The sequence below is a fragment of the Aegilops tauschii genome, chromosome 3 (assembly GCF_002575655.3).
Source record: "Aegilops tauschii subsp. strangulata cultivar AL8/78 chromosome 3, Aet v6.0, whole genome shotgun sequence".
NCBI lineage: Eukaryota > Viridiplantae > Streptophyta > Magnoliopsida > Poales > Poaceae > Aegilops > Aegilops tauschii.
The window spans coordinates 44595634-44621316 of NC_053037.3; the positions used below are offsets into that span (position 1 = coordinate 44595634).

General features: G+C 46.9%; 2 protein-coding genes across 2 annotated transcripts; one reads left to right on the plus strand and one right to left on the minus strand.

Moving 5' to 3' along the window:
• The first annotated feature begins 16212 nt into the window (after window positions 1–16212).
• Window positions 16213–20463, plus strand: LOC109757069 (NADPH-dependent diflavin oxidoreductase 1). The gene is made up of 12 exons (XM_020315910.4): window positions 16213–16435; window positions 16528–16606; window positions 16696–16800; window positions 16882–16976; window positions 17156–17337; window positions 17432–17520; window positions 18277–18351; window positions 18442–18552; window positions 18923–19057; window positions 19160–19348; window positions 19471–19687; window positions 19807–20463. The coding sequence occupies exons 1-12, from the start codon at window positions 16326–16328 to the stop codon at window positions 20319–20321; spliced, it is 1902 nt and encodes a 633-aa protein (XP_020171499.1). The 5' UTR covers window positions 16213–16325; the 3' UTR covers window positions 20322–20463.
• LOC109757071 (sphingosine-1-phosphate lyase) lies at window positions 20365–25163 on the minus strand. The gene is made up of 15 exons (XM_020315911.4): window positions 24551–25163; window positions 24380–24425; window positions 23947–24098; window positions 23753–23812; window positions 23060–23284; window positions 22814–22955; window positions 22643–22693; window positions 22470–22561; window positions 22084–22210; window positions 21959–21974; window positions 21499–21606; window positions 21352–21406; window positions 20860–21006; window positions 20690–20768; window positions 20365–20615 (listed from the first exon to the last, which is right to left on the minus strand). The coding sequence occupies exons 1-15, from the start codon at window positions 24745–24747 to the stop codon at window positions 20493–20495; spliced, it is 1620 nt and encodes a 539-aa protein (XP_020171500.1). The 5' UTR covers window positions 24748–25163; the 3' UTR covers window positions 20365–20492.
• Window positions 25164–25683: the final 520 nt, after the last annotated feature.

Consider the following 25683-nt stretch of genomic DNA (forward strand, 5'->3'; position numbering starts at 1 on the left):
AGCTCATCCATGTCGTTCTCACACCGCCGCCGCCGCAGCACCTTGTTGTTGAAACCGTGAAGGCATGGTCCACCTCCCCACGGCAAGCATGCAGAGGCCAGATCAGGCCCCGCATCCCGCATCTACCACGGCTGGAGCCTCCCTGCTCTAATAAGCGCAGCCCTCCCAGATCCAACGCGGCCCATCAGTGTTGGAAATATGCCCTAGAGGCAATAATAAAATGGTTATTATTATATTTCCTTGTTCATGATAATTGTCTATTGTTCATGCTATAATTGTGTTATCCAGAAATCGTAATACATGTGTGAATACATAGACCACAACATGTCCCTAGTGAGCCTCTAGTTGACTAGCTCGTTGATCAACAGATAGTCATGGTTTCCTGACTATGGACATTGGATGTCATTGATAACGGGATCACATTATTAGGAGAATGATGTGATGGACAAGACCCAATCCTAAGCATAGCACAAAGATCGTGTAGTTCGTTTGCTAGAGCTTTTCCAATTGTCAAGTATCATTTCCTTAGACCATGAGATTGTGCAACTCCCGGATACCGTAGGAGTGCTTTGGGTGTGCCAAACGTCACAACGTAACTGGGTGGCTATAAAGGTGCACTACGGGTATCTTCAAAAGTGTCTGTTGGGTTGGCACGAATCGAGACTGGGATTTGTCACTCCGTATGACGGAGAGGTATCTCTGGGCCCACTCGGTAATGCATCATCATAATGAGCTCAAAGTGGCCAAGTGTTTGGTCACGGGATCATGCATTACGGTACGAGTAAAGTGACTTGCCGGTAACGAGATTGAACGAGGTATTGGGATACCGACGATCGAATCTCGGGCAAGTAACGTACCGATTGACAAAGGGAATTGTATACGGGATTGATTGAATCCTCGACATCGTGGTTCATCCGATGAGATCATCGTGGAACATGTGGGAGCCAACATGGGTATCTAGATCCCGCTGTTGGTTATTGACCGGAGAGTCGTCTCGGTCATGTCTGCATGTCTCCCGAACCCGTAGGGTCTACACACTTAAGGTTCGGTGACGCTAGGGTTGTAGAGATATTAGTATGCGGAAACCCGAAAGTTGTTCGGAGTCCCGGATGAGATCCCAGACGTCACGAGGAGTTCCGGAATGGTCCGGAGGTGAAGAATTATATATAGGAATTCCAGTTTCGGCCACCGGGAAAGTTTCGGGGGTTATCGGTATTGTACCGGGACCACCGGAAGGGTCCCGGGGGTCCACCGGGTGGGGCCACCTGTCCCGGAGGGCCCCATGGGCTGAAGTGGGGAGGGGAACCAGCCACTGGTGGGCTGGTGCGCCCCCCTTGGGCCTCCCCTGCGCCTAGGGTTGGAAAACCTGGGGGTGGGGGCGCCCCACTTGGCTTGGGGGGCAAGCCACCCCCTTGGCCGCCGCCCCCCCGCCCCCTCAGATGGGATCTCCAGGGGGCCGGCGCCCCCCCAGGGCCCCTATAAATAGTGGGGGGGAGGGAGGGCAGCCGCACCACAGCCCCTGGCGCCTCCCTCTCCCTCCCGTGACACCTCTCCCTCCCGCTTGCGCTTGGCGAAGCTCTGCCGGGATCCCCGCAACTTCCACCACCATGCCGTCGTGCTGCTGGATCTCCATTAACCTCTCCTTCCCCCTTGCTGGATCAAGAAGGAGGAGACGTCGCTGCTCCGTACGTGTGTTGAACGCGGAGGTGCCGTCCGTTCGGCGCTCGGTCATCGGCGATTTGGATCACGACGAGTACGACTCCATCAACCCCGTTCACTTGAACGCTTCCGCTCGCGATCTACAAGGGTATGTAGATGCACTCCTTCCTTCTCGTTGCTAGTAAACTCCATAGATGGATCTTGGTGATGCGTAGAAAATTTTAAAATTCTACAACGATCTCCAACAGTGGCATCATGAGCCAGGCCTATGCGTAGTTACTATGCACGAGTAGAACACAAAGCAGTTGTGGGCGTAGATGTTGTCAATTTTTCTTGCCACTAGTCTTATCTTGTTTCGGCGGTATTGTGGGATGAAGCGGCCCGGACCGACCTTACACGTACGCTTACGTGAGACAGGTTCCACCGACTGACATGCACTAGTTGCATAAGGTGGCTAGCGGGTGTCTTTCTCTCCCACTTTAGTCGGAACGGATTCGATGAAAAGGGTCCTTATGAAGGGTAAATAGAAATTGACATATCACGTTCTGGTTTTACGTAGGTAAGAAACGTTCTTACTAGAAACCTATAGAAGCCACGTAAAAACTTATAACAACAATTAGAGGACGTCTAACTTGTTTTTGCAGCATGTGCCTTGTGATGTGATATGGCCAAAAGGATGTGATGAATGAGATATATGTGATGTATGAGATTGATCATGTTCTTGTAATAGGAATCACGACTTGCATGTCGATGAGTATGACAACCGGCAGGAGCCATAGGAGTTGTCTTTATTTTTTGTATGACCTGCGTTTCATTGAATAACGCCATGTAAATTACTTTACTTTATTGCTAAACACGTTAGCCATAGAAGTAGAAGTAATCGTTGGCGTGACATCTTCGTGAAGACACGATGATGGAGATCATGATGATGGAGATCATGGTGTCATGCCGGTGACGAAGATGATCATGGCGCCCCAAAGATGGTGATCAAAGGAGCAAAATGATATTGGCCATATCATGTCACTATTTGATTGCATGTGATGTTTATCATGTTTTACATCTTATTTGCTTAGAACGACGGTAGTAAGTAAGATGATCCCTTATAATAATTTCAAGAAAGTGTTCCCCCTAACTGTGCACCGTTGCGAAGGTTTGTTGTTTCGAAGCACCACGTGATGATCGGGTGTGATAGATTCTAACGTTCACATACAACGGGTGTTGACGAGCCTAGCATGTACAAACATGGCCTCGGAACACACGCAATACATTTAGGTTGACTTGACGAGCCTAGCATGTACAGACATGGCCTTGGAACACGGAAGACCGAAAGGTCGAGCATGAGTCGTATAGAAGATACGATCAACATGAAGATGTTCACCGATATTGACTAGTCCGTCTCACGTGATGATCAGACACGACCTAGTTAACTCGGATCATGTTTCACTTAGATGACTAGAGGGATGTCTATCTGAGTGGGAGTTCATTGAATAATTTGATTAGATGAACTTAATTATCATGAACTTAGTCTAAAATCTTTACAATATGTCTTGTAGATCAAATGGCCCACGTTGCCCTCAACTTCAACGCGTTCCTAGAGAAAACCAAGCTGAAAGATGATGGCAGCAACTATACGGACTGGGTCCGGAACCTGACGATCATCCTCATAGCTGCCAAGAAAGATTATGTCCTAGAAGCACCGCTAGGTGAAGCACCCATCCCAGAGAACCAAGACGTTATGAACGCTTGGCAGTCACGTGCTGATGATTACTCCCTCGTTCAGTGCGGCATGCTTTACAGCTTAGAACCGGGGCTCCAAAAGCGTTTTGAGAAACACGGAGCATATGAGATGTTCGAAGAGCTGAAAATGGTTTTCCAAGCTCATGCCCGAGTCGATAGATATGAAGTCTCCGACAAGTTCTTCAGTTGTAAAATGGAGGAAAATAGTTCTGTAAGTGAGCACATACTCAAAATGTCTGGGTTACACAACCGCTTGTCTCAGCTGGGAGTTAATCTCCCGGATGACGCGGTCATTGACAGAATCCTTCAGTCGCTTCCACCGAGCTACAAGAGCTTTGTGATGAACTTCAATATGCAGGGGATGGAAAAGACCATTCCTGAGGCATATTCAATGCTGAAATCAGCGGAGGTGGAGATCAAAAAGGAACATCAAGTGTTGATGGTGAATAAAACCACTAAGTTCAAGAAGGGCAAGGGTAAGAAGAACTTCAAGAAGGATGGCAAGGGAGTTGCCACGCCCGGTAAGCCAGTTGCCGGGAAGAAGCCAAAGAATGGACCCAAGCCTGAGACTGAGTGCTTTTATTGCAAGGGAAGTGGTCACTGGAAGCGGAACTGCCCCAAATACTTAGCGGACAAGAAGGCCGGCAACACCAAAGGTATAGGTGATATACATGTTATTGATGTGTACCTTACCAGCACTCGTAGTAGCTCCTGGGTATTTGATACCGGTGCGGTTGCTCATATTTGTAACTCAAAGCAAGAGCTGCGGAATAAACGGAGACTGGCAAAGGACGAGGTGACGATGCGCGTCGGGAATGGTTCCAAGGTCGATGTGATCGCCGTCTGCACACTACCTCTGCATTTACCTACGGGATTAGTTTTAAACCTCAATAATTGTTATTTAGTGCCAGCTTTGAGCATGAACATTGTATCTGGATCTCGTTTAATGCGAGATGGCTACTCATTTAAATCCGAGAATAATGGTTGTTCTATTTATATGAGAGATATGTTTTATGGTCATGCCCCGCTGGTCAATGGTTTATTCTTAATGAATCTCGAACGTGATGTTACACATATTCATAGTGTGAATACCAAAAGATGTAAAGTTGATAACGATATTCCCACATACTTGTGGCACTGCCGCCTTGGTCACATTGGTGTCAAGCGCATGAAGAAGCTCCATGCAGATGGACTTTTGGAGTCTCTTGTTTACGAATCATTTGACACGTGCGAACCATGCCTCATGGGTAAGATGACCAAGACTCCGTTCTCCGGAACAATGGAGCGAGCAACCAACTTATTGGAAATCATACATACCGATGTGTGCGGTCCAATGAGTGTTGAGGCTCGCGGTGGCTATCGTTATGTTCTCACTCTCACTGATGACTTAAGTAGATATGGGTATGTCTACCTAATGAAACACAAGTCTGAGACCTTTGAAAAGTTCAAGGAATTTCAGAATGAGGTGGAGAATCAACGTGACCGAAAGATAAAGTTCTTACGATCAGATCATGGGGGAGAATATTTAAGTCACGAATTTGGTACACACTTAAGGAAATGTTGAATAGTTTCACAACTCACGCCGCCTGGAACACCTCAGCGAAATGGTGTGTCCGAACGTCGTAATCGCACTCTATTGGATATGGTGCGATCTATGATGTCTCTTACCAATCTACCGCTCTCATTTTGGGGCTATGCTTTAGAGACTACCGCATTCACTTTAATAGGGCTTCGTCGAAATCCGTTGAGACGACACCGTATGAATTATGGTTTGGGAAGAAACCTAAGCTGTCGTTTCTAAAAGTTTGGGGATGCGATGCTTATGTCAAGAAACTTCAACCTGAAAAGCTCAAACCCAAGTCGGAGAAATGCGTCTTCATAGGACACCCTAAGGAAACCATTGGGTATACCTTCTACCTCAGATCCGAAGGCAAGATCTTTGTTGCCAAGAACGGGTCCTTTCTGGAGAAAGAGTTTCTCTCGAAAGAAATAAGTGGGAGGAAAGTGGAACTTGATGAGGTGATAGTCACCCCATCCGAACCGGAAAGTAGCGCAGCGCGGGAAGATGTTCCTGTGGTGCCTACACCGACTGGGGAGGAAGTTAATGATGATGATCATGAAGCTTCGGATCAAGTTACTGCTGAACTTCGTAGGTCCACAAGGACACGTTCCGCACCAGAGTGGTACGGCAACCCTGTCCTGGAAATCATGTTGTTAGACAACGGTGAACCTTCGAACTATGAACAAGCAATGGCGGGCCCAGATTCCGACAAATGGCTAGCAGCAATGAAATCCGAGATAGGATCCATGTATGAAAACAAAGTGTGGACTTTGACAGACTTGCCCGATGATCGGCGAGCGATAGAAAACAAATGGATCTTTAAGAAGAAGACGGACGCGGATGGTAATGTTACCATCTATAAAGCTCGACTTGTCGCTAAGGGTTATCGACAAGTTCAAGGGGTTGACTACAATGAGACTTTCTCACCCGTAGCGAAGCTGAAGTCCGTCCGAATCATGTTAGCAATTGCCGCATACTATGATTATGAGATATGGCAGATGGACGTCAAAACGGCATTCCTTAACGGCTTTCTTAAGGAAGAATTGTATATGATGCTGCCGGAAGGTTTTGTCGATCCTAAGAATGCTAACAAGGTATGCAAGCTCCAGCGCTCCATCTATGGGCTGGTGCAAGCATCTCGGAGTTGGAACATTCGATTTGATGAGATGATCAAAGCGTTTGGGTTTACACAGACTTATGGAGAAGCCTGTGTTTACAAGAAAGTGAGTGGGAGCTCTGTAGCATTTCTCATATTATATGTGGATGACATACTATTGATGGGAAATGATATAGAATTCTTGGAAAGTATAAAGGCCTATTTGAATAAGTGTTTTTCAATGAAGGACCTTGGAGAAGCTGCTTATATATTAGGCATCAAGATCTATAGAGATAGATCAAGACGCCTCATTGGTCTTTCACAAAGTACGTACCTTGACAAGATATTGAAGAAGTTCAATATGGATCAGTCCAAGAAGGGGTTCTTGCCTGTATTGCAAGGTGTGCAATTGAGCACGGCTCAATGCCCGACCACGGCAGAAGATAGAGAAAAGATGAGTGTCATCCCCTATGCCTCGGCCATAGGGTCTATTATGTATGCCATGCTATGTACCAGACCTGATGTAAACCTTGCCGTAAGTTTGGTAGGAAGGTACCAAAGTAATCCCGGCATGGAACACTGGACAGCGGTCAAGAATATCCTGAAGTACCTGAAAAGGACTAAGGATATGTTTCTCGTTTATGGAGGTGACGAAGAGCTCGTCGTAAAGGGTTACGTCGATGCTAGCTTCGACACAGATCTGGATGACTCTAAGTCACAAACCGGATATGTGTATATTTTGAATGGAGGGGCAGTAAGCTGGTGCAGTTGCAAGCAAAGCGTCGTGGCGGGATCTACATGTGAAGCGGACTACATGGCGGCCTTAGAGGCAGCACAAGAAGCAATCTGGATAAAGGAGTTCATTACCGACCTAGGGGTTATTCCCAATGCGTCGGGCCCGATGACTCTCTTCTGTGACAACACTAGAGCTATTGCCCTTGCCAAGGAGCCCAGGTTTCACAGGAAGACCAGGCATATCAAGCGTCGCTTCAACTCCATTCGTGAAAGTGTTCAAAATGGAGACATAGATATTTGTAAAGTACATACGGAGCTGAATGTAGCAGATCCGTTGACTAAACCTCTCCCTAGAGCAAAACATGATCAACACCAGAACTCTATGGGTGTTCGATTCATCACAATGTAACTAGATTATTGACTCTAGTGCAAGTGGGAGACTGTTGGAAATATGCCCTAGAGGCAATAATAAAATGGTTATTATTATATTTCCTTGTTCATGATAATTGTCTATTGTTCATGCTATAATTGTGTTATCCGGAAATCGTAATACATGTGTGAATACATAGACCACAACATGTCCCTGGTGAGCCTCTAGTTGACTAGCTCGTTGATCAACAGATAGTCATGGTTTCCTGACTATGGACATTGGATGTCATTGATAACAGGATCACATCATTAGGAGAATGATGTGATGGACAAGACCCAATCCTAAGCATAGCACAAAGATCGTGTAGTTCGTTTGCTAGAGCTTTTCCAATTGTCAAGTATCATTTCCTTAGACCATGAGATTGTGCAACTCCCGGATACCGTAGGAGTGCTTTGGGTGTGCCAAACGTCACAACGTAACTGGGTGGCTATAAAGGTGCACTACGGGATCGAATCGAGACTGGGATTTGTCACTCCGTATGACGGAGAGGTATCTCTGGGCCCACTCGGTAATGCATCATCATAATGAGCTCAAAGTGGCCAAGTGGTTGGTCACGGGATCATGCATTACGGTACGAGTAAAGTGACTTGCCGGTAACGAGATTGAACGAGGTATTGGGATACCGACGATCGAATCTCGGGCAAGTAACGTACCGATTGACAAAGGGAATTGTATACGGGATTGATTGAATCCTCGACATCATGGTTCATCCGATGAGATCATCGTGGAACATGTGGGAGCAAACATGGGTATCCATATCCCGCTGTTGGTTATTGACCGGAGAGTCGTCTCGGTCATGTCTGCATGTCTCCCGAACCCGTAGGGTCTACACACTTACGGTTCGGTGACGCTAGGGTTGTAGAGATATTAGTATGCAGAAACCCGAAAGTTGTTTGGAGTCCCGGATGAGATCCCGGACGTCACGAGGAGTTCCGGAATGGTCCGGAGGTGAAGAATTATATATAGGAAGTCCAGTTTCGGCCACCGGGAAAGTTTCGGGGGTTATCGGTATTGTACCGGGACCACCGGAAGGGTCCCGGGGGTCCACCGGGTGGGGCCACCTGTCCCGGAGGGCCCCATGGGCTGAAGTGGGGAGGGGAACCAGCCACTGGTGGGCTGGTGCGCCCCCCTTGGGCCTCCCCTGCGCCTTGGGTTGGAAACCCTGGGGGTGGGGGCGCCCCAATTGGCTTGGGGGGCAAGCCACCCCCTTGGCCGCCCCCCCTCAGATGGGATCTCCAGGGGGCCGGCGCCCCCCCAGGGCCCCTATAAATAGTGGGGGGAGGGAGGGCAGCCGCACCACAGCCCCTGGTGCCTCCCTCTCCCTCCCGTGACACCTCTCCCTCCCGCTTGCGCTTGGCGAAGCTCTGCCGGGATCCCCGCTACTTCCACCACCACGCCGTCGTGCTGCTGGATCTCCATCAACCTCTCCTTCCCCCTTGCTGGATCAATAAGGAGGAGACGTCGCTGCTCCATACGTGTGTTGAACGGGGAGGTGTCGTCCGTTCGGCGCTCGGTCATCGGCGATTTGGATCACGACGAGTACGACTCCATCAACCCCGTTCACTTGAACGCTTCCGCTCGCGATCTACAAGGGTATGTAGATGCACTCCTTCCTTCTCGTTGCTAGTAAACTCCATAGATGGATCTTGGTGATGTGTAGAAAATTTTGAAATTCTGCAATGATCTCCAACAATCAGTGCCCTCGACGCCCTCCACTCGCCGCCGGGTGCAGTGCCGCCGCTGCCCTCCGCGGCGCCCACCTCCGCGCCAGGCCAGGAGCAGCACGGGGCGGAAGTCAGGCCCTCGTGGCGGCAGCGCGCCAGATCCGCGCCACTGCCACCGCCGGACCGCTGCCCAGGCCTACGCCGGCCAGATCCGCACCGGCCCTCCTCTCCTTTACCGCGACCCCTCTCGGCGCCCTCCTCCTCCACCTCGCCATCTCCCGGGCGCCGCACCAGATCCGCTCGCATGGACGCGCCGCTCGACGCCGCAAGCCGTGGAACAGCCGCCCATCGCCCGACGAAGCCTCCCCCAGCAGCCAACCATAGATCGCCTCCGACCCGAGGAGATCCGCCGTCGGGCCGCGCCCCGCCGCGAAGCCGGCCGTCCCGCGCCGTCCTGGCGCCTTGTGGGGAGGGGAAGGGCCCCGCCGCCGCCTACGTACGCGCGGGCTTTGCCCGGCACCGTCCCCTGGCGGCGGTGAGGGAGGGGCGAGGGTGGAGGGGGGCTGCGGCGGCGGGCTGGGGTTTTCGCCCGGCCTTTTTTTTGCGGGAATCATCGAGCTTTATTCATTCACTAACATCACCAGTGTGATCAGCCATGAGGCTGGTCACGAGGAAACCAGGGGGAGTTCATCCAACAGTCAGACACACCTAGAGTGCTTGCATGTTTCGCACACAGGTGAGCTGATGTGTTAGATTGTCTCATTACATGAAGAATGTCAAAGTAAACAAACGATGAGGCTAGCCCTCCAATTTCAAGGAGAATAGGCGCTATAAGAGAGCGCGAGAACTGTCGCGAGTTCCAGAGCTGAACCAGCTCCAAGAAGTCGACCTCGAAGATCACCCGCGAAAAACCCCGAAGCTTGCCGAAGATGACACCATCTCGCAGGGCCAGTGCTTCTGCGATTAGTGGATCCGTGATGTTCTCATGTGGCTTGCTCCAGGCAGCAATGAAGTCGGAGGAGGTTCGTGCAACACCGCCCGCCCCGCTTCTGTTTTCAGTCGGAGAGACGCTACCATCCGTGTTGATCTTGATGTAGTCTGGACCCGGTGATCTCCAACCATAGCCAGGTAGAGTTCTGGTATATTCCATCGGTAGCTCTAATAACATTAGGGTTTTCCTAATGTGCTTTAAGGATTGAACCAGCTCCAGACTAATCTTGTCATGTGTTATGTTGTTACGGGATGTCCATATAGCCCACATAACAGTGATTATCTTAGCCCGGTCCTCCTCCATAAATCGAGAGTCACACAGAATGTCCTTGCACCAAGTGAGGGGGTGGAGTTCAGGTAACTTGACATCCAGCCACGGTCTAGCTTTTTTCCGGAAGCTGCGGGCATGAGAGCACTTGATGAGTGTGTGAAACATGTCCTCATCTGCGCCTTTGCATACTTTGCATCGAGCCTCAGTTGCAATATGTCGGTATTTCAGCGTGGTTTCCACTGGTAGAATACCTCGGAGTACGCGCCACCAAAAAACCCTAACTTTGGGTAGGACTTTGAGCTTCCATAGCCGTGTCCACATCTGTTTATCAGTCTCTGAAGATTCAGTGATTGCCCCTTCCTCTAGAACTTGTTGTTCGTTACGAGTCATTAGAGCACGATACGCGGATTTGACAGAATATGTCCCGGATCTCTCATGATTCCACGCCCAAAAATCATCACCTCCACCATGTCTGAGTGGTATGTTCAATATTGCATCTGCATCCGGTGGCGTGAAATTTGATCTTACTAACTCCGTTCTCCAACTCCAATTTTCGTGGTCGATTAGGTCGGAAACAGTGTGGATGGTTGCATCTCCAATCTGAACTGACGGACGCATGGATAGTTTCCCGGGCAGCCAGCAGTCAGTCCAAACATTAACAGAAGTGCCATCGCAAATCCGCTTCATTAATCCAACTTCCAGTGCCTTCCTCCCTACTATGATGCCTCGCCAGGTCGCTGAGGAGTTGTTCGGCATAGTAGCATGCATGAAATCGACAGTTGGGAAGTAGCGGCCCTTGAGAACCCTAGAGCATAAAGAGTCCGGGTCTGTGATGAGCCGCCAACCATGCTTTCCTAACAGTGCGATATTGAACGTTTCCAAATCACGGAAACCCATCCCGCCCTTACACTTTGGGACTGAAAGAGATTTCCAGTCTATCCAGTGCATAGAACGTCTGTCGACGGAGCTGCTCCACCAGTACTTGGCCATCGGCGAGGATATGCTTTTGTAGTTCTTCTTGGCCAGCTTGAAGCAACTCATTGTAAATGTCGGTATAGATTGGGCCACCGACTTTACCAACACCTCTCTTGCTGCGCAGGAAACCAACCGTTCGGTCCCCCCATTCATCTTGGACCTGACTCGTTCACCAATATAATTGAAAGTGCCCGAGGTGATACGCCCTGCCGCAGTAGGCAAACCCAGGTACCTCTCATTGAAAGCCTCGACCGAGATACCTAGAGTTCCTTTCAAAGCTTCTCTGACGGGTTCTGGTGTGTTCGGGCTGAAAAGGATGGAGCTCTTTTCCTTATTCACACATTGTCCCGAGCACTCGCCATAAACCTTTAGAATGTTGTTGAGTCTGATGGCACTCTCCACCTTTGATTGCATGAAAATGAGGCTATCATCCGCGAAAAGCAGGTGATTGATCCATGGAGAATGAACACTAACACGAATCCCTCTGTCCACATAGGCGCCTCCAAACCTGTTAAGTAGGGTTGTGAAGCCTTCTGCGCAGAGCAGGAATAGATAAGGTGAAGCAGGGAAGCCTTGCCGCAAACCCCTGGATGGGGTGAAGTATGGCAGAAGCTCTCCGTTCACATGAACAGAAAACCGGACTGATGTGACACACGTCATGATCATCCGGATGAATGAGACACAGAAACCCAACCTTGACATGATCCCTTCTAGGTAGTGCCATTCTACACGGTCATAAGCCTTCATCATGTCAAGTTTGACTGCGCACACGGAGTTCTTCCCCCTTTTCCTCTTCTTCATTGTGTGTACGCTCTCATATGCAATGAGTACATTATCAGTGATGAGTCGCCCCGGCACAAAAGCGCTCTGCTCCTCGCTCACGATATCATCCAGAAAACCCCTTGTTCTGTTAACAAATGCACTTGGCTGCAATTTTGTACAGGACAGAGCAAAGGGAAATAGGTCTGTACTGGTTGATGCGTTGTGGGTGCCGTACCTTTGGGATGAGAGTGATTGACGTGTCGTTCATGCCCTCCGGTAGCTCGCCCCCATTCAAGAAACCCAACACCGCCGGGATAATATCATCCTTGAGAAGAGACCAGTGTCTCTGAAAGAATCCCGCAGTAAAGCCATCCACTCCCGGAGCTTTCGACGGCGCCATTTGGAATAAAGCAGTTTTCACCTCCTGGGCTGTGTACGGCATGTCGATATGTGCATTCATTTGCTCGGTCACGCGGGGTGGTACTAGATTGATCAACTCATCCAGAGAGTTGAAACCTTGAGATGTATATAAGTTTTGGAAAAACTGTTGGACTTCGTTTCTGTCCTTGTCCAAAGTCTGACACATAGAGCCATCCGCACGCATAAGCTTCTCTATCTTATTGATACGTTTTCGCATTGCAGCTTGTGCGTGGAAAAATTTGGTGTTACGATCACCGTGACGCAACCATGGTACCCGAGACCGCTGGCGCATCCAAATTTCCTCCTGGCGAAGTACCTCTTTCAGTTTCTTGACGGTGGCCTTCTCTTCGTCAGTTGGACCCCTACCAGTAGCCCTGCTCCTTAATTTGTCCAACTTGGCCCGGAGCTTCCTTACAGTGGCTGTTAGACTGCCAAACTCCTTTGCACCCCATGCTGAGAGCGAGTTTTGCATGGTATTGAGTGCTTGTAAAACTCCCGCCAAGCCATGCTGCCCCGATCCTTTTTGCCAGCTATTCATTACCATTTGATCATAATCTGCATGGGTTTGCCAAACCTCTTCGTACCGGAACTGTTTGACCCCTCGTGCGTAATGCTCATTGTCATGTGTCCTCAGTTCTGTCAGAACGAAACAGTGGTCAGATTCGGTGGTGCTAATGTGCTTCACTCTTGAGTGTCCGAATCTATGCATTAGGTCTGGACTTCCAAAAGCTCTGTCCAACCTAGCTCTGACGTTATCGCCGCCCAATTGGCCATTATCCCATGTGTACTCAGTACCCGTCCATCCCAGGTCCTGAAACAAGCACTCATCAATGACATCCCGGAACGCTCGCATCTGCGATTCAGGCCTAGCAGCGCGTGAGAAGTGTTCCGAGGCATACAATGTCTCGTTGAAGTCTCCAACGCACAGCCATGCCGAGTGTGGGATTGCGTTTAGTGTGCGAAGAAACCTCCAACTGTGGTGACGGTCGGACACTTTGGGGGCGCCATAAAAACCCGTGAACCGAAAGGGGTCTTCGCTCAGATCGCTTTTCTGCACCATAACATCGATATGGCCAGAACTATAGCTCTTAAGATCAACAATAAGATCAGTTGACCAGAACAAACCAATACCTCCACTTAAGCCAGCACTTCCCACGGCAAAACATCCTGCGAAGCCTAGGGTAGCTTGCAGATTCTCTACTCTTTTTGCTGGAATTTTCGTCTCCATCAAGAAGAGGAGACCGGGCCCTTCCTGCTTCACAACACTGCGAAGCTCTCGAACTGCCGCTGGGTTCCCAAGCCCACGGCAGTTCTAGCTGAGGCATCTCATTGCGACTGGCAGGGCTGCCGTGCAGCCTCTGCCGATTGCCCCAAGCTAACCGGGGTGGGTTTCTTCTTTTTTGGCATTCTCTCTCTATCCTCATCAGCCGACTGATCGGAAACATCTCCTCCCTTGCTATGTGCGACTTGGGTCTGATCTGTAGCATTGAAGGCCTCATTAGACAGCAAGGGCAATTCCATCCTTCTGTAAACCTGCTTGTTAATTTGCGGCCCCCCCTTTCTTTTGTTCTGATGCTTGTTCTTTACAGGCGAGGTCACCTCGGTACCTTTATCCGCAGCAGTACTGGAGTTTCTTGTCTCGACCTTGTTGCTCAGATTGGAGTTATGCTCCCTAGACATGTTCTCACCAGAGCTGGGCTTTTTGCGCTCGTCCGACGCGCGGAGTCCTCTCCCAAAAGGTAAATCACCATTAGCATCTCTGGCTCCTGATGTCGGACAGTGCAGGTCAGAGTGGCCCAAACGACCACAAGAGAAGCAAAAGTGCAGTATGTTCTCATACTGGATTTCATAGGGATCCGTACTCTTCCTCCTAGTTGATTCAATCAGAATCCAGCGTCTCTGTGGCTTGCTAACATCCAATGTGACTCTGGCTCTCAAGAATCCATTAGCATGGTCGAAGCACACGTCAGTTGTGTGCTCATCAATCTATTTTGTTATCGCAGCACAACACTTGTCATTACACAGGTTGAAGGGTTTTCACCCGGCCGCTCGCGGGAGCGGACGAGCGAGCGGGTCGTAAGACAATGGATAATTGTAAGCGTTTTCGTGTACTAGCATTCGAATTGTTTTCTCGCGTATAGGAATCTACCGGCTAAACACCGCCCGTGCGTTGCACAAAGCAATTCTTATCGCACTGGAAGAAACACCGGCATTCTGCTAATGAAATAGACATTTCTTTCACTAACATGGGGATAATCATTGTTCATTTGGAGACCATTTTTTTAGGAAAATTTCAATCTATTCATCTTCAATTATGGTAGTACAACGAACACTAAAAGTAATAAAAATTACATCCAGATCCGTAGACCACCTAGCGACGACTACATGCACTGAAGTGAGCCAAAGGCGCGCCGCTGTTATCGCCCCTCCCTCGCCGGAGCCGGGCAAACCATATATGAGGCCATAGTTCAAACGAGATGACCTTTCGGCTTTCTGTACTCTCTTTGATTGCAAATTTTCAAATTTTTGTTGATAGCTTATCAAGCTGACCGCTTGATGTCTCTCACATCTCTCTAGTGAACAGACTTTCAGTTTCCTTCCTCACCAGGAGTATTTTCCATAATCTTTATTTTGTCAAGTCTGTCAAATGAAGGCTTGGTTCGTTTGGCGTATGGCCAGTTAGTTCTTGAGATTAAGAATCTTTTTGGTAGTAGGGAGTTTTCTTCTCAGAAAATTAGTCGTACTCAAAATAGAGTTGCCAATCGGTTGGCCAATTATAGCCGGTCTGAGCGAGCTACTGCTGTGTGGCTTGGCTCGGTTCCACCTTGTATTGACGACTTGTGGCCTCTTGACTGTAACTCTATGAACTTGCAATAAAACTCCATTTACCCCGCAAAAAAAATTGATCGTGCGTTGCAATGGGGACAAATACATTCTAGGAGCATTGCCAACTTTTTTCTACTGATAAATCACTGTTCTTCTTATATAGTTTCCATACTATTGAAAGCTACAAGAGTAGGGTGTATTATTTTACATGACTATCATAGCCCTAGAGTATTGCTTGTAAATAGTTGCATCAGTGAGCATTCATTCATCATATGTAAATTTGTGAAACTGGAATTGAGGAATTTTTAAAGACTAAAAAATTTAAATAAAAGAAGGGCGAAGAACCCTGGAAACCTCATTCTTTGTTCCCAAGATGACCTTATGAAATGTTTGAGAATTTTAGCAAGAGCTATATACCAAGCCAAAATTTAGTATATTTTTAAGGAACTGTTTTGGGACTTTGAATTTAAACCAATAACTATATGAATTTGAGTTATATTCATATAATTAGAATTTAATTTCAAACAACTCTTAAATAATTTATGCATGTTTGGATAATTCCATTGTGCAACATAAAAATATTCAGGGGAATTTTGTCATTGGTTTTGAATTTGTTTTATTTGAAATCAGTGGCAAAAGAAATAAATAAAGATAAACCAAAACCGGAAATAAAAAGGAAAGAGAAACTTACCTGGCCTTACCTGGCGCGGCCCAGTTGGCGCTTGCTTCGTCGCCGTCGCTTCCGCGATCACTTTCCTGCGGCATGGCTTCCCATCGATGTCTTTGAGCGGGCGCGGTGACGGTGGCGGTGGGCGGCTGGGGCAGGAGACGGTGGTTTTTTTTTTTTTTGAGAACCGAGATGGTGGTTATCGAGTTTTTTCTTTGAGAAATATGGTGGTTATCTCTTTTTTTAGGATCAAATACGGTGGTTATCGAGTTGAATCGACCAGTGCGAGAGGGCCAGGGCCCAATATCAATCCAGGCCAGTGCGAGAGGGCCAGGGCCCAATATCAATCCAGGCAAGTGCGAGAGGGCCAGGGCCCAATATCAATCCAGGCCAGTTCGAGAGGGCCAGGGCCCAGGCCCAAAGAGAAACAATCGACGACCCACGCCGACGGACGAAAGCATCCGTGTCATGGCGCCGTAGCCGCAGCACCCGCCGCCGCCGCCGGCGAGCGGCGGCCGACTCCTCGTGCTCTATGCATCGCAGACCGGCCACGCCGAGGAAGCCGCCGGACGCGTGGGCCGGGAGGCCGAGCGCGGCGGCTGCCCGGCCGTCCACGTCCTCTCCATGGACATCTTCGACCCTGTAAGCAAGCAAGCTCCGTGCCCTACAAAATACTTCCCTTCCACCCGCGGCCGGCCGGTCATTCGAACTCCTTCCGATTGATTGTTGTTCAGAGCCGCTTGCCGGGAGAAAGGTTTGTGGTCTTCGTCGTGTCCACCGCCGGGCAGGGCGACCCCCCCGGACTCCATGAAGGTGGTAGAGTGACATTGTCGAGATGCAGTTCCTCTGCTCGCAAGGTTCTTTTGATTCTGGTCTGCTAATTGAGATTTTGCTGGTGATAGGGGTTCTGGAGATACCTTCTGAAGAAAAACCTTGATGCCCAGTGGCTGCAAGGGTTCCGTTACGCCATGTTTGGGCTCGGGGATTCAGGCTACCAGTACTACAATGTTAGTATACTGGCTATGATTTCTTAGCTTGCTGCTGCGCTGTGTGTTGATACAATGATGCTAGTGTTGCATGCACTGCAGTTTGCCGCAATTAAGCTCCGTAAAAGGCTTTCACAGCTTGGTGCAACAAAACCGATCATAGGGATAGGCTTGGGAAATGACCAAGACTCTTCAGGGTACGCTGTTAGCATCTGTCGCTTGTATTTGCTATCGTTGCTGTTCATTTGCATGTTTTTGAGAAGTCAAATTCCATATTTGTCATGCCTATCGAAATCCCAGGGATTATTTTTCTTCTTGTTGGAAAGCAATTCCTCGTAGTTACCAAGTGATTCCTTTTCTTTTTGCTGTATACCAGATATGAAAAAGCTCTAGGTCCTTGGCTGCTGTCTTTGTGGAAATCACTGAATCGAACAAATCCGTCACTTTTACCAAGAATACCCGACATAATTAATCCTAATCTGAATAATTTGGGGGATGCAAAGGTCGAAGTCATATATTACTCTTCCGATGATACTCCACAAGACTCCATTCTTCCAGGTCTGAGGTCTCAATGGTGCTAATTTTAGCAGTAAACATGTAAGCTGTTGTGTAATATCTCTTCTAAAGATCATATCTGTCATCTATTCACCAGACTCCAAGAAATTAATTGGGAGGGCGCGCTCAATGCACCCTGCTCTAAAGTTCCATAATGATGGAGAGCCAGAATACATGTTAAAGATGGTACGTTATGTATGATGTCAAATGTTCAATACTTTAAATCATCTTTTCACTTTATTCTTATCACTCGTTTATCATTTGGTTACATCTGGTTCAGATGGTACAGGAGTTCTAAATATGAGTATACATTTATCTCTAGGGAATCTTTTCTAATTACGTATAAAATTACTCTATGTTTTGTGTTAGGTTACTGAATGTAGAATTTGCTCCTGAGAAATTTCCATCTGAGAGTACTCAAGAAATTCATGATTAGTTGACTTAAAGGATCATGTCCCCAAAAAGCCCTGCATATCTGCAATCACCAACAGTAACACCACTTAAATGGTTTGGCTCATTTGTATAAGTCAACTTTGTGTCACCTGTAATTTGTTTGGCTATTTTGAGCTGACCTTACACTAATTTTTTTTTACGGATATGCCTGAGTAGATTTAGTGTTGACTGGTGACTTGTTCTGGGAATTTTGCCACTGACTATTCATGACCAAGCTCATCTTGCAGTTATGTGCCATGCATGTGATGCTGCTTTGCTGAGTTGGTTCAGTTAGCATGGCCAGATATTTATCATGCTCACAGAAAGTCTAGCCTTAAATTATGAATTAATGAATAATAGCTGGGCTAGTGGGCTGTATTGTAACGGTTCTTTCTAGGGACCGCTCCTGTTTTGTGACTAGATTGAAAATGTAGCCATTATGTCGCAGTTTAGTAGATTCGTCTTTAAATGCTTAGTTCATGTTGCCGCTGACGCTGCTAACCTTTTTAGGTAACAAATCAGCGCTTGACTAAGAAGGATCCTGAGAGAGATGTGCGCCATTTTGAATTGGAAGACCCATCTTCTGTATGTTCTTTCTTCAATATGATGATGTTAGCTTGCAGTCATCTTGTTAACACATGAATAAATTGAAAGATTCTATTTTTTTCATGTTAGGCGGTCCATTATCAAGTCGGTGATGCTTTAGAAATTCTACCAAGTCAGAATCCGTCAGCTGTTAATGCTTTCATCAAACGCTGTAACTTGGATCCAGATTGCTACATATCGGTACGTGGCTTTGTTTTGTTATATCTTGTTGATGTAGTTTCTTGTACCTTTGTGTTTTCCTCCGCCACTGAGGCAACTTCCATTAGTATCTCAACACGTTTCCTTTCCACGGTGTCTGTCTGCACATTGTTTGTTGCAAAATTAAATACAACTGTGCCTTGACCAGGCCGCTTTAGTAGTGAGTTATTCATCATGGTTTGAACAATACATCCTTTTTTTTTCCTTTCTCGAACCTATGGTTCTTGAGTTTAGCCATAAAAAGGGGGGAGGCTAGAGGAAGCTATGCTTTCTTATATCTTCTCAATCAACCATCTAGTTGCAGTTATTGACCTAACTAAAGCACAGACTATTTATTTATTTTTGTGCCCAGATACGAGCAAAGGGAGGGGATGAAGTTTCCAAAAGTTCACCTGTGAATGGCTTGATGGATCGCATCAAGTTAAAGACCTTTGTTGCTTTGACAATGGATGTTGCATCAGCTTCCCCTGGGCGATATTTCTATGAGGCAAGAGCAGTTACCCTGGATGTTTCATCTCATACACCTCTTTTCTAGTTTGACATCTTATCGGTGCGACTGATATGCTGATATCCCGATATTTGTTTGTAGATCATGAGCTATTTTGCAACAGCTCAACATGAAAAGGAAAGGCTTCATTGTTTTGCAACAACTGAAGATGAAAAGGAGAGGCTTCAGAAGAAAAGGCTTCAGAAGGAAAGGCTTGAGGAGTTTGCTTCTCCAGAAGGAAGAGATGGCCTTTACCAGTACAATCACAAGGAGGGTCGAACTGTTCTAGAAGTAAGTGTTGTCTTTACTGAAGATCTCCTTTACAACGTCCATGCGGTACTTAGGATGTGAAAGTTATATGGCAAATATGGAATTTATTTTTCATGGCTGAACAGTGAGATATGCTTTGTAAGGTATTGGAGGAATTTCCCTGGGTGCACATGCCTTTTGAATGGTTGGTGCAATTGACACCACCATTGAAGAAAAGAGCATTTTCGATATCGTCATCCCCATTAGCACATCCAAACCAGATACACTTGACTGTTAGTGTTGTGTCATGGCTTGCTACTCCTTTCAGGAGAAAGCATGGTCTCTGCTCCACATGGCTGGCAGGACTCGATCCAAATGAAGGTATGCATTGCTTCTTACAGTTACTCTGCTGCTGCTGCCGTAACAAATGTATACTCTTGCTTTTAACTTGATCACCTCGCGAAAGAAAAACCATAAACCCTCGTCGTGTTTACGTGCAGAAACTCTTGTACCATGCTGGATACACCAAGGATCCCTGCCTCCTCCAGATCCGTCGACTCCTCTCGTTCTTATTGGACCAGGAACAGGATGCGCGCCATTCCGAGCATTTGTGGAGGAGAGGGCTGCGCAGAGGGCAAGAGAACCTACAGCTCCGATCCTATTCTTCTTCGGCTGTAGAAACAAAGACGATGATTTTCTATACAGGGACTTTTGGCCACATCATGCCCAGAACAATGGAGTGCTGTCCCCGGAAGAGGGTGGCGGTTTCTTTGCCGCATTCTCTAGGGATCAGCCTGAAAAGGTGTATGTGCAACACAAGATCAGGGAGCAGAGTGCAAGGGTGCTGAACATGTTATGCTCTGGTGCCGCAGTATACGTCGCGGGGTCGTCTACCAAAATGCCTGCTGATGTTAGAGCTGCGATGGAAGAAGTTGTCCGCGAAAAGGGCGTCGACGCTGGATGGCTCAGGAAACTGGAAAGGGCTGGTAAATATAACATCGAAACTTGGTCATAATTGCGATTGTCAGAGAGAGCAAGGAAGTAGTATATAGGAGCAATAGGCTGAAAATGTAACTTTATTGCAACCAATGTAACTGATACATAGATACATGTCTATATTGGAGGACACAACACTGTCACTGCGGCTTGTACGTATACATGTTACAGAGAGATAACCAATCAATGGTTAGCAAGAGCTGTCCATGAACTCCACAAGCAACTCCTTGACCGTGCCTCTGTCCGGCATCTTCCCAGCAGCGCCATAGATGGGAGCCATCCCCCCACTGATAGGCCCTGGATTCGCTTTCACCTGCAACCAACACCAATATAGTCAATGCTTGTGCTTTCTCTAGGAACCAGCAAAAGGTCATATTGATCACTCACTGTGTTCACGGAATCCTCGAGGTCCTTGAGGAATTCCTCATAGATAGCCGTGTGTTGAAGCGTCACGCAGATGTGCAGACTGAAGAACCAAATAGCACTGTCAGGATTGGCACTGGTACGTGGAAAACACAGCTGGTTTCTTGGATGAAATCGGGTTAATTTGGATTTACCTGTTGGGTCTCTGAAGAGCATTGAGGTGCCATCCGTTTGATGACATTATGTCATTCACCTCAAATATGTCGACCGCGTCCGACCCAAAGGCCACGACAGTCATGTCTGGCTTCCCAATCACAAATAAACCTGAGATATCATCAATTCTGCACAAACAATTACACTGTTAGTCTAGCTACAAGATTAGAGAATTACTATAAGGATTCAGACATTGTCATTCCACATTTACGAGGACATCTGGTATAAAAACATTAATTTGACATTTGACTATTAGTTCAGAACAGGTGCGAATGATACAACATACATATTTTATGTATGGTCAGTCAGAATATATTAATCTCCAAATGACCATCAGATCACAACTTTTATTGCGAAAATGCTAGATTTTTATTTTATTTTTTTGCAAAACACTAGTGCTGTCAGTCTCTATACAGATCTGTTTATACTTTATAGTAGGCTTTCAAGCACGATAATCAAACAGTTTTCTTTACCCTTTTTGTATCTTCTTTGAGACTTCCATGATTTTCCCAGTACTTTCCAAATAACCTGGAAAACAAGCACCAGGTCCAGGATACATCAGGAATGCTGTTCTAATACAGAATTACCACCACTCTGATATATTTAAATAAAGTTGTTACCATTCAATCCAAGAGACATCATCGCAGCCCAAGCTCCTGCGACTAGTCCACCTGGCCTGCTTCCAGCCATAGTAGGGGAAATATAGAGCCCACCAGTCCATTCAGTCACTGAGCAAACAAGGAAAAGTAACAAACTATATTAGTTTTGTAATATTTGTTAACTGGGCTATGTAAACATAAGCAAACATTAGCAGACACGTGAACAATTACATGCATGAGTAGTATACAGCTGTGTGCCACCATTACCAGAGGCCACTACTATACAGCTCAGGTCTATATATTAGAGAAAGGGAGTGCCAACAAGAAAAATCTTCTTCACTATGTTTCAACAATTGACTGGAATGTTACAAAATGTTTTTGTTTTTTACTGATTTCACAAGGGAAATTACGGTGTCCAGTTAGTAAATGTTGAAGTCAGGATCTGATTGTGTTGTATAATTCAAAGAAGATGGAGACTTACCAGCAACAAATTGGTGCTGAATTTGATGCAAATATCAAAGATGACGGCGCCAATCACAAAAGAGGGAGAAAATGTTAGAAAATTGCACAGCAAACTGAAGATAAATATTCCATGCTTATTTCTACCTTCCTAATTTCATGATTCCTGTATAGGACAGTACTGGTGCCTTTTGGGGCTAGCCCATACTTATGAACATCTGTTGAGATCGACGTAACACCTTTGACAGAAAAATCAAAAGGAGGAATTGGATACCTGCATGTTGCAAAGGACAAGTAGGTATAACATTAATGCTGACAGCAAGATTCAGAAAGTGGATAGCACATCCATTGAAAGTTGTAGCACAATATAGTTGACAAAATACAAAATAGTGTAAGTACGTATCATTAAATGTTCTAAAGAATTTCTTCAAAGTTGGCACATGTATTACTACTGCTGACAACGAGTCAGGGCACAGTTAGAGAACATTAGATAACTGGAACAATATTTATTATTATATGAGAAGAGTAAGTACCCAAGCTTACGGGCGAAAGGCAATACAAAGCCACCAAGGCATAGATCAACATGCAAGCAAATGCCATATTGTGAAGCCAACTCCCCAAGTTCCTGAAATATTTTGAGTTATAAAGCAACCACCAAACTTGCTGATGCAACAGCGCAAGAAGTACGACTAATGCTAATATTTACCTCGATGGGGTCAATTAAACCATGGGGAAATCCTGGTGCAGATCCAACCATCTGGACAATAGAAGTTTGTTAAAAGGCATCAATACACATAGACAGACAACACATTTGAGCTGCAAGCAAGACAGTAAGGTACATACTAGTCTCACGAATCTCAGGTGAATGGATGCTTACCATTATGGTGTTTCCATTTATGCACCGTTTGAATCCTTTTACATCTGCAAGAAATTCTTTATTCACAGGTACACGCCGCACTTTAATATTGAAATATTGGGCAGCTTTGTCATAGGCAGAATGAGCTGATTCAGCAATAATCCTGTATAATAAACTTTTGTTACCATGGAGACAAGGAAATTGCTATGCGTTCCAAAGCAAAAAGGTATGGGTTGATAAACCAAATAAAATGCATCACTGTCTCACATTTCAGGCTTTGTGATTCCCTTCTTTGACTGCATATAATCGCGTGATGTTTTGACGGCCAACAATATGCTTTCAGTTCCGCCTGACGTCATATTGCCACAAATTTGTCCACCAGACGCTTTTTCTTTGCTGCCAAGCAAAGCAGCTGTCATTGCAACTACTTCAGCCTCTAACTGTGCCACACTCTTGAATACATCCTGATGCAGTGGATTTGTGTGTGAAAACCTGAAAACATGAAGAAAAGTTTATGCATCATTCATTTGGAAGTCGTCATTAGAGAACGTACTACGAGTCTGAAGGTTAGGTATATAATGCAAGGCCTATTCACACGCAACTTGAAACATTTAATTATGAAGAAGAAAATCCCAAATTCGCTATCCCTATTATTGATCATGGAAGTAGATACTTCACTGACTAATCTTTCAGATAGTCTATAGTCATATTATTTGGAGCTTCTTTACTGATCTTGCTTCATACAGGTAGCATGTAAATTTTAAGAAAGTGCCCCCTGAAAAACAAATATGACATTTTTTTTACATAAGCTAGAGTCATCGCCTATCATTATGTAAAAAAAGGCGGAATCGCCTATTATTGGCTACATTTTCTATGTGAGGTGGAAAGTGATACAAAGCATATGTATAAATACAGTTCATATCAGGAGTAGCCAGGATATATTAAAATCTCAGGCCTTACATAGAGTAGGCCTTGTTTATAAGTGAAAAATGGCCTTCAGACTCGCTCCCAGCGATATAACTGCAAGGAACCGAGAGCAGAGTTAGACACGCTTATTTGACATGAAACAAAAAATGTGAAAACACTAGAGTAGAATTCAAAATTCTAAGAACACGAAGCAATTCAAGTTCATCATGTCATCGAGGTGCACGTACACAGTGCCGGAGCATTTGCCCTGCCATCTCACATCCTTGTCTTTGAGCGCCTGGAGCTCGCCTATGACTCCGTCGGGATCCCCGACGGCGGGCAGCTCGGTTCGCAGGTTCTTCTTGGCGGATGCACTGCCTGACTGCAACTGCTCAACAACCTGCAGCACAAATGGCGCACGATGATAAGCAAAAGCGGTTGGTCACCGATGTCAGCATGGATGGGTATGGCGTGCACGGCAGCAGCTGACTATGAGATGCGTGTGCTGTCTGCCTGTTTCCAACAGTGCAAGAAGATATTGTCTTGCTTATCCAAGATTCTTTCTGAATTATGTCGAAATCTTTTCTCGCTTATTATCCGAGATTGCTTGTTCGATTGCTGCTGGTTGGGATGGAATGGAATGGGCGGATGGTTAATCGGTGGTGGTGATTGATTGGTTACCTTGCTCTTCTCGGCGGCGATGTACCCGCTCACCCCCGGCACCAACCTGCGGGCGGAGCAGAGCAGATTAGATTGGATTGGACAGATGAACTGACTAGCTAGTTGAACAGCGCTGAATAGGATGAAGATAAGAAAGATAAGCGAGAAGGCGAGAGGTGTGTATGTACGCACTTGACGGTGGCCATGGCGAGGGTGATGAGGACGGTGCGGAGGCCGCGGTCGGCGACGTCGGCGGCGGCGGCGTGGACGGCGCGCGCGGCGAGGAGCGCGAGCAGCGGCGCGGCGACGAGGAGGAGCGGCTCCTGCCCCGCCAGCCGCTCGTTGGCCGCGGCCCGCAGGCGCTGCGCCAGCTCGGCGGCCGCCTCCATGGCAACTTCAAGGGAAGCCGGATCCCGAGCTCGCGCGCTCGCGATTCTTGGTGTGGTTGGTGGACGGGATTGAATTGTTATATACTACTCCCACTAGTACTGGCACTACTACTACTAGGCAGAGGAAGGGGGTGACAAAGAGGAGGGACGACGATGATGGCCCGAGGAGCTGACCTTGTGAGATTCTGGACTGAGATTGAGGAAGAAGATCCGGGTCACCGGGTCAGCGTATATAGACAGGGGAAGAGTGCATGATAATCCAGCTTTTTGCAATGAAAACTTGACATAAATCTTGTTATAATTCTTGCGTTTTATTACTGCGTGCCATGTATGGTCAAGCGATCCGTGCTGTGGCCTGTGAGGGCAATCAATACTGTCGATTTCTAGAAGCTTTGATTTGCTTTGCTTCCTGAGGCGGGCAAGCTTCGTCTTCTGGTCTAGTCTTCTTCTAGAAGCCTTCTGTTTGTGGTGCTCTGTTTTTTGTCTTTGGCTGGCCGGAGACGGACGGAAGACCCAACAGAGAGAGAGAGGCGCCACGTCCCTCTCTATCTCTCTCTCCCGGTCAACAAAGGTATGCGTTGCTTGCCTACTTACAAAATAAAAAATGTGGCGGAACTGAGACAGGAGGTGTCACCGGAGTCTAGCCCTTTCATTTTTACAAAAAATCAACCGCAAACCCCGTGTAATATCCAGGAGCACAAACCTCCTACTCTAGGAGTGCGGCGTTCCTGCTCCCGAACTCATCTGCACCCACCCTGATGAAAAAAATCAAAACAAATACTAAAAAAATTCAAAAAAATTGGATTTTTTGAATTTTTTTAGTATTTGTTTCGATTTTTTTCGGACCGGGTGCAGACGAGCCTGGACACCGAATTGGGTTTTCGCTAGTAAGCGGTGTATTCCGAGATTTACTTTGACCAATATTTAGACCAATCA

Bases quoted from the DNA above. Each gene is read 5' to 3' on its own strand.
- LOC109757069 (XM_020315910.4), top strand. From the start codon at position 16,326: ATGCATCGCAGACCGGCCACGCCGAGGAAGCCGCCGGACGCGTGGGCC. The intron at 16,977-17,155 runs GTACGCTGTTAG...GCTGTATACCAG, and splicing joins AATGACCAAGACTCTTCAGG to ATATGAAAAAGCTCTAGGTC. The intron at 18,352-18,441 runs GTATGTTCTTTC...TTTTCATGTTAG, and splicing joins AATTGGAAGACCCATCTTCT to GCGGTCCATTATCAAGTCGG.
- LOC109757071 (XM_020315911.4), bottom strand. From the start codon at position 24,747: ATGGAGGCGGCCGCCGAGCTGGCGCAGCGCCTGCGGGCCGCGGCCAAC. The intron at 24,426-24,550 runs GTGCGTACATAC...CTCCGCCCGCAG, and splicing joins CTCGCCATGGCCACCGTCAA to GTTGGTGCCGGGGGTGAGCG. The intron at 21,407-21,498 runs GTAACAACTTTA...CTTGTTTTCCAG, and splicing joins GATGTCTCTTGGATTGAATG to GTTATTTGGAAAGTACTGGG.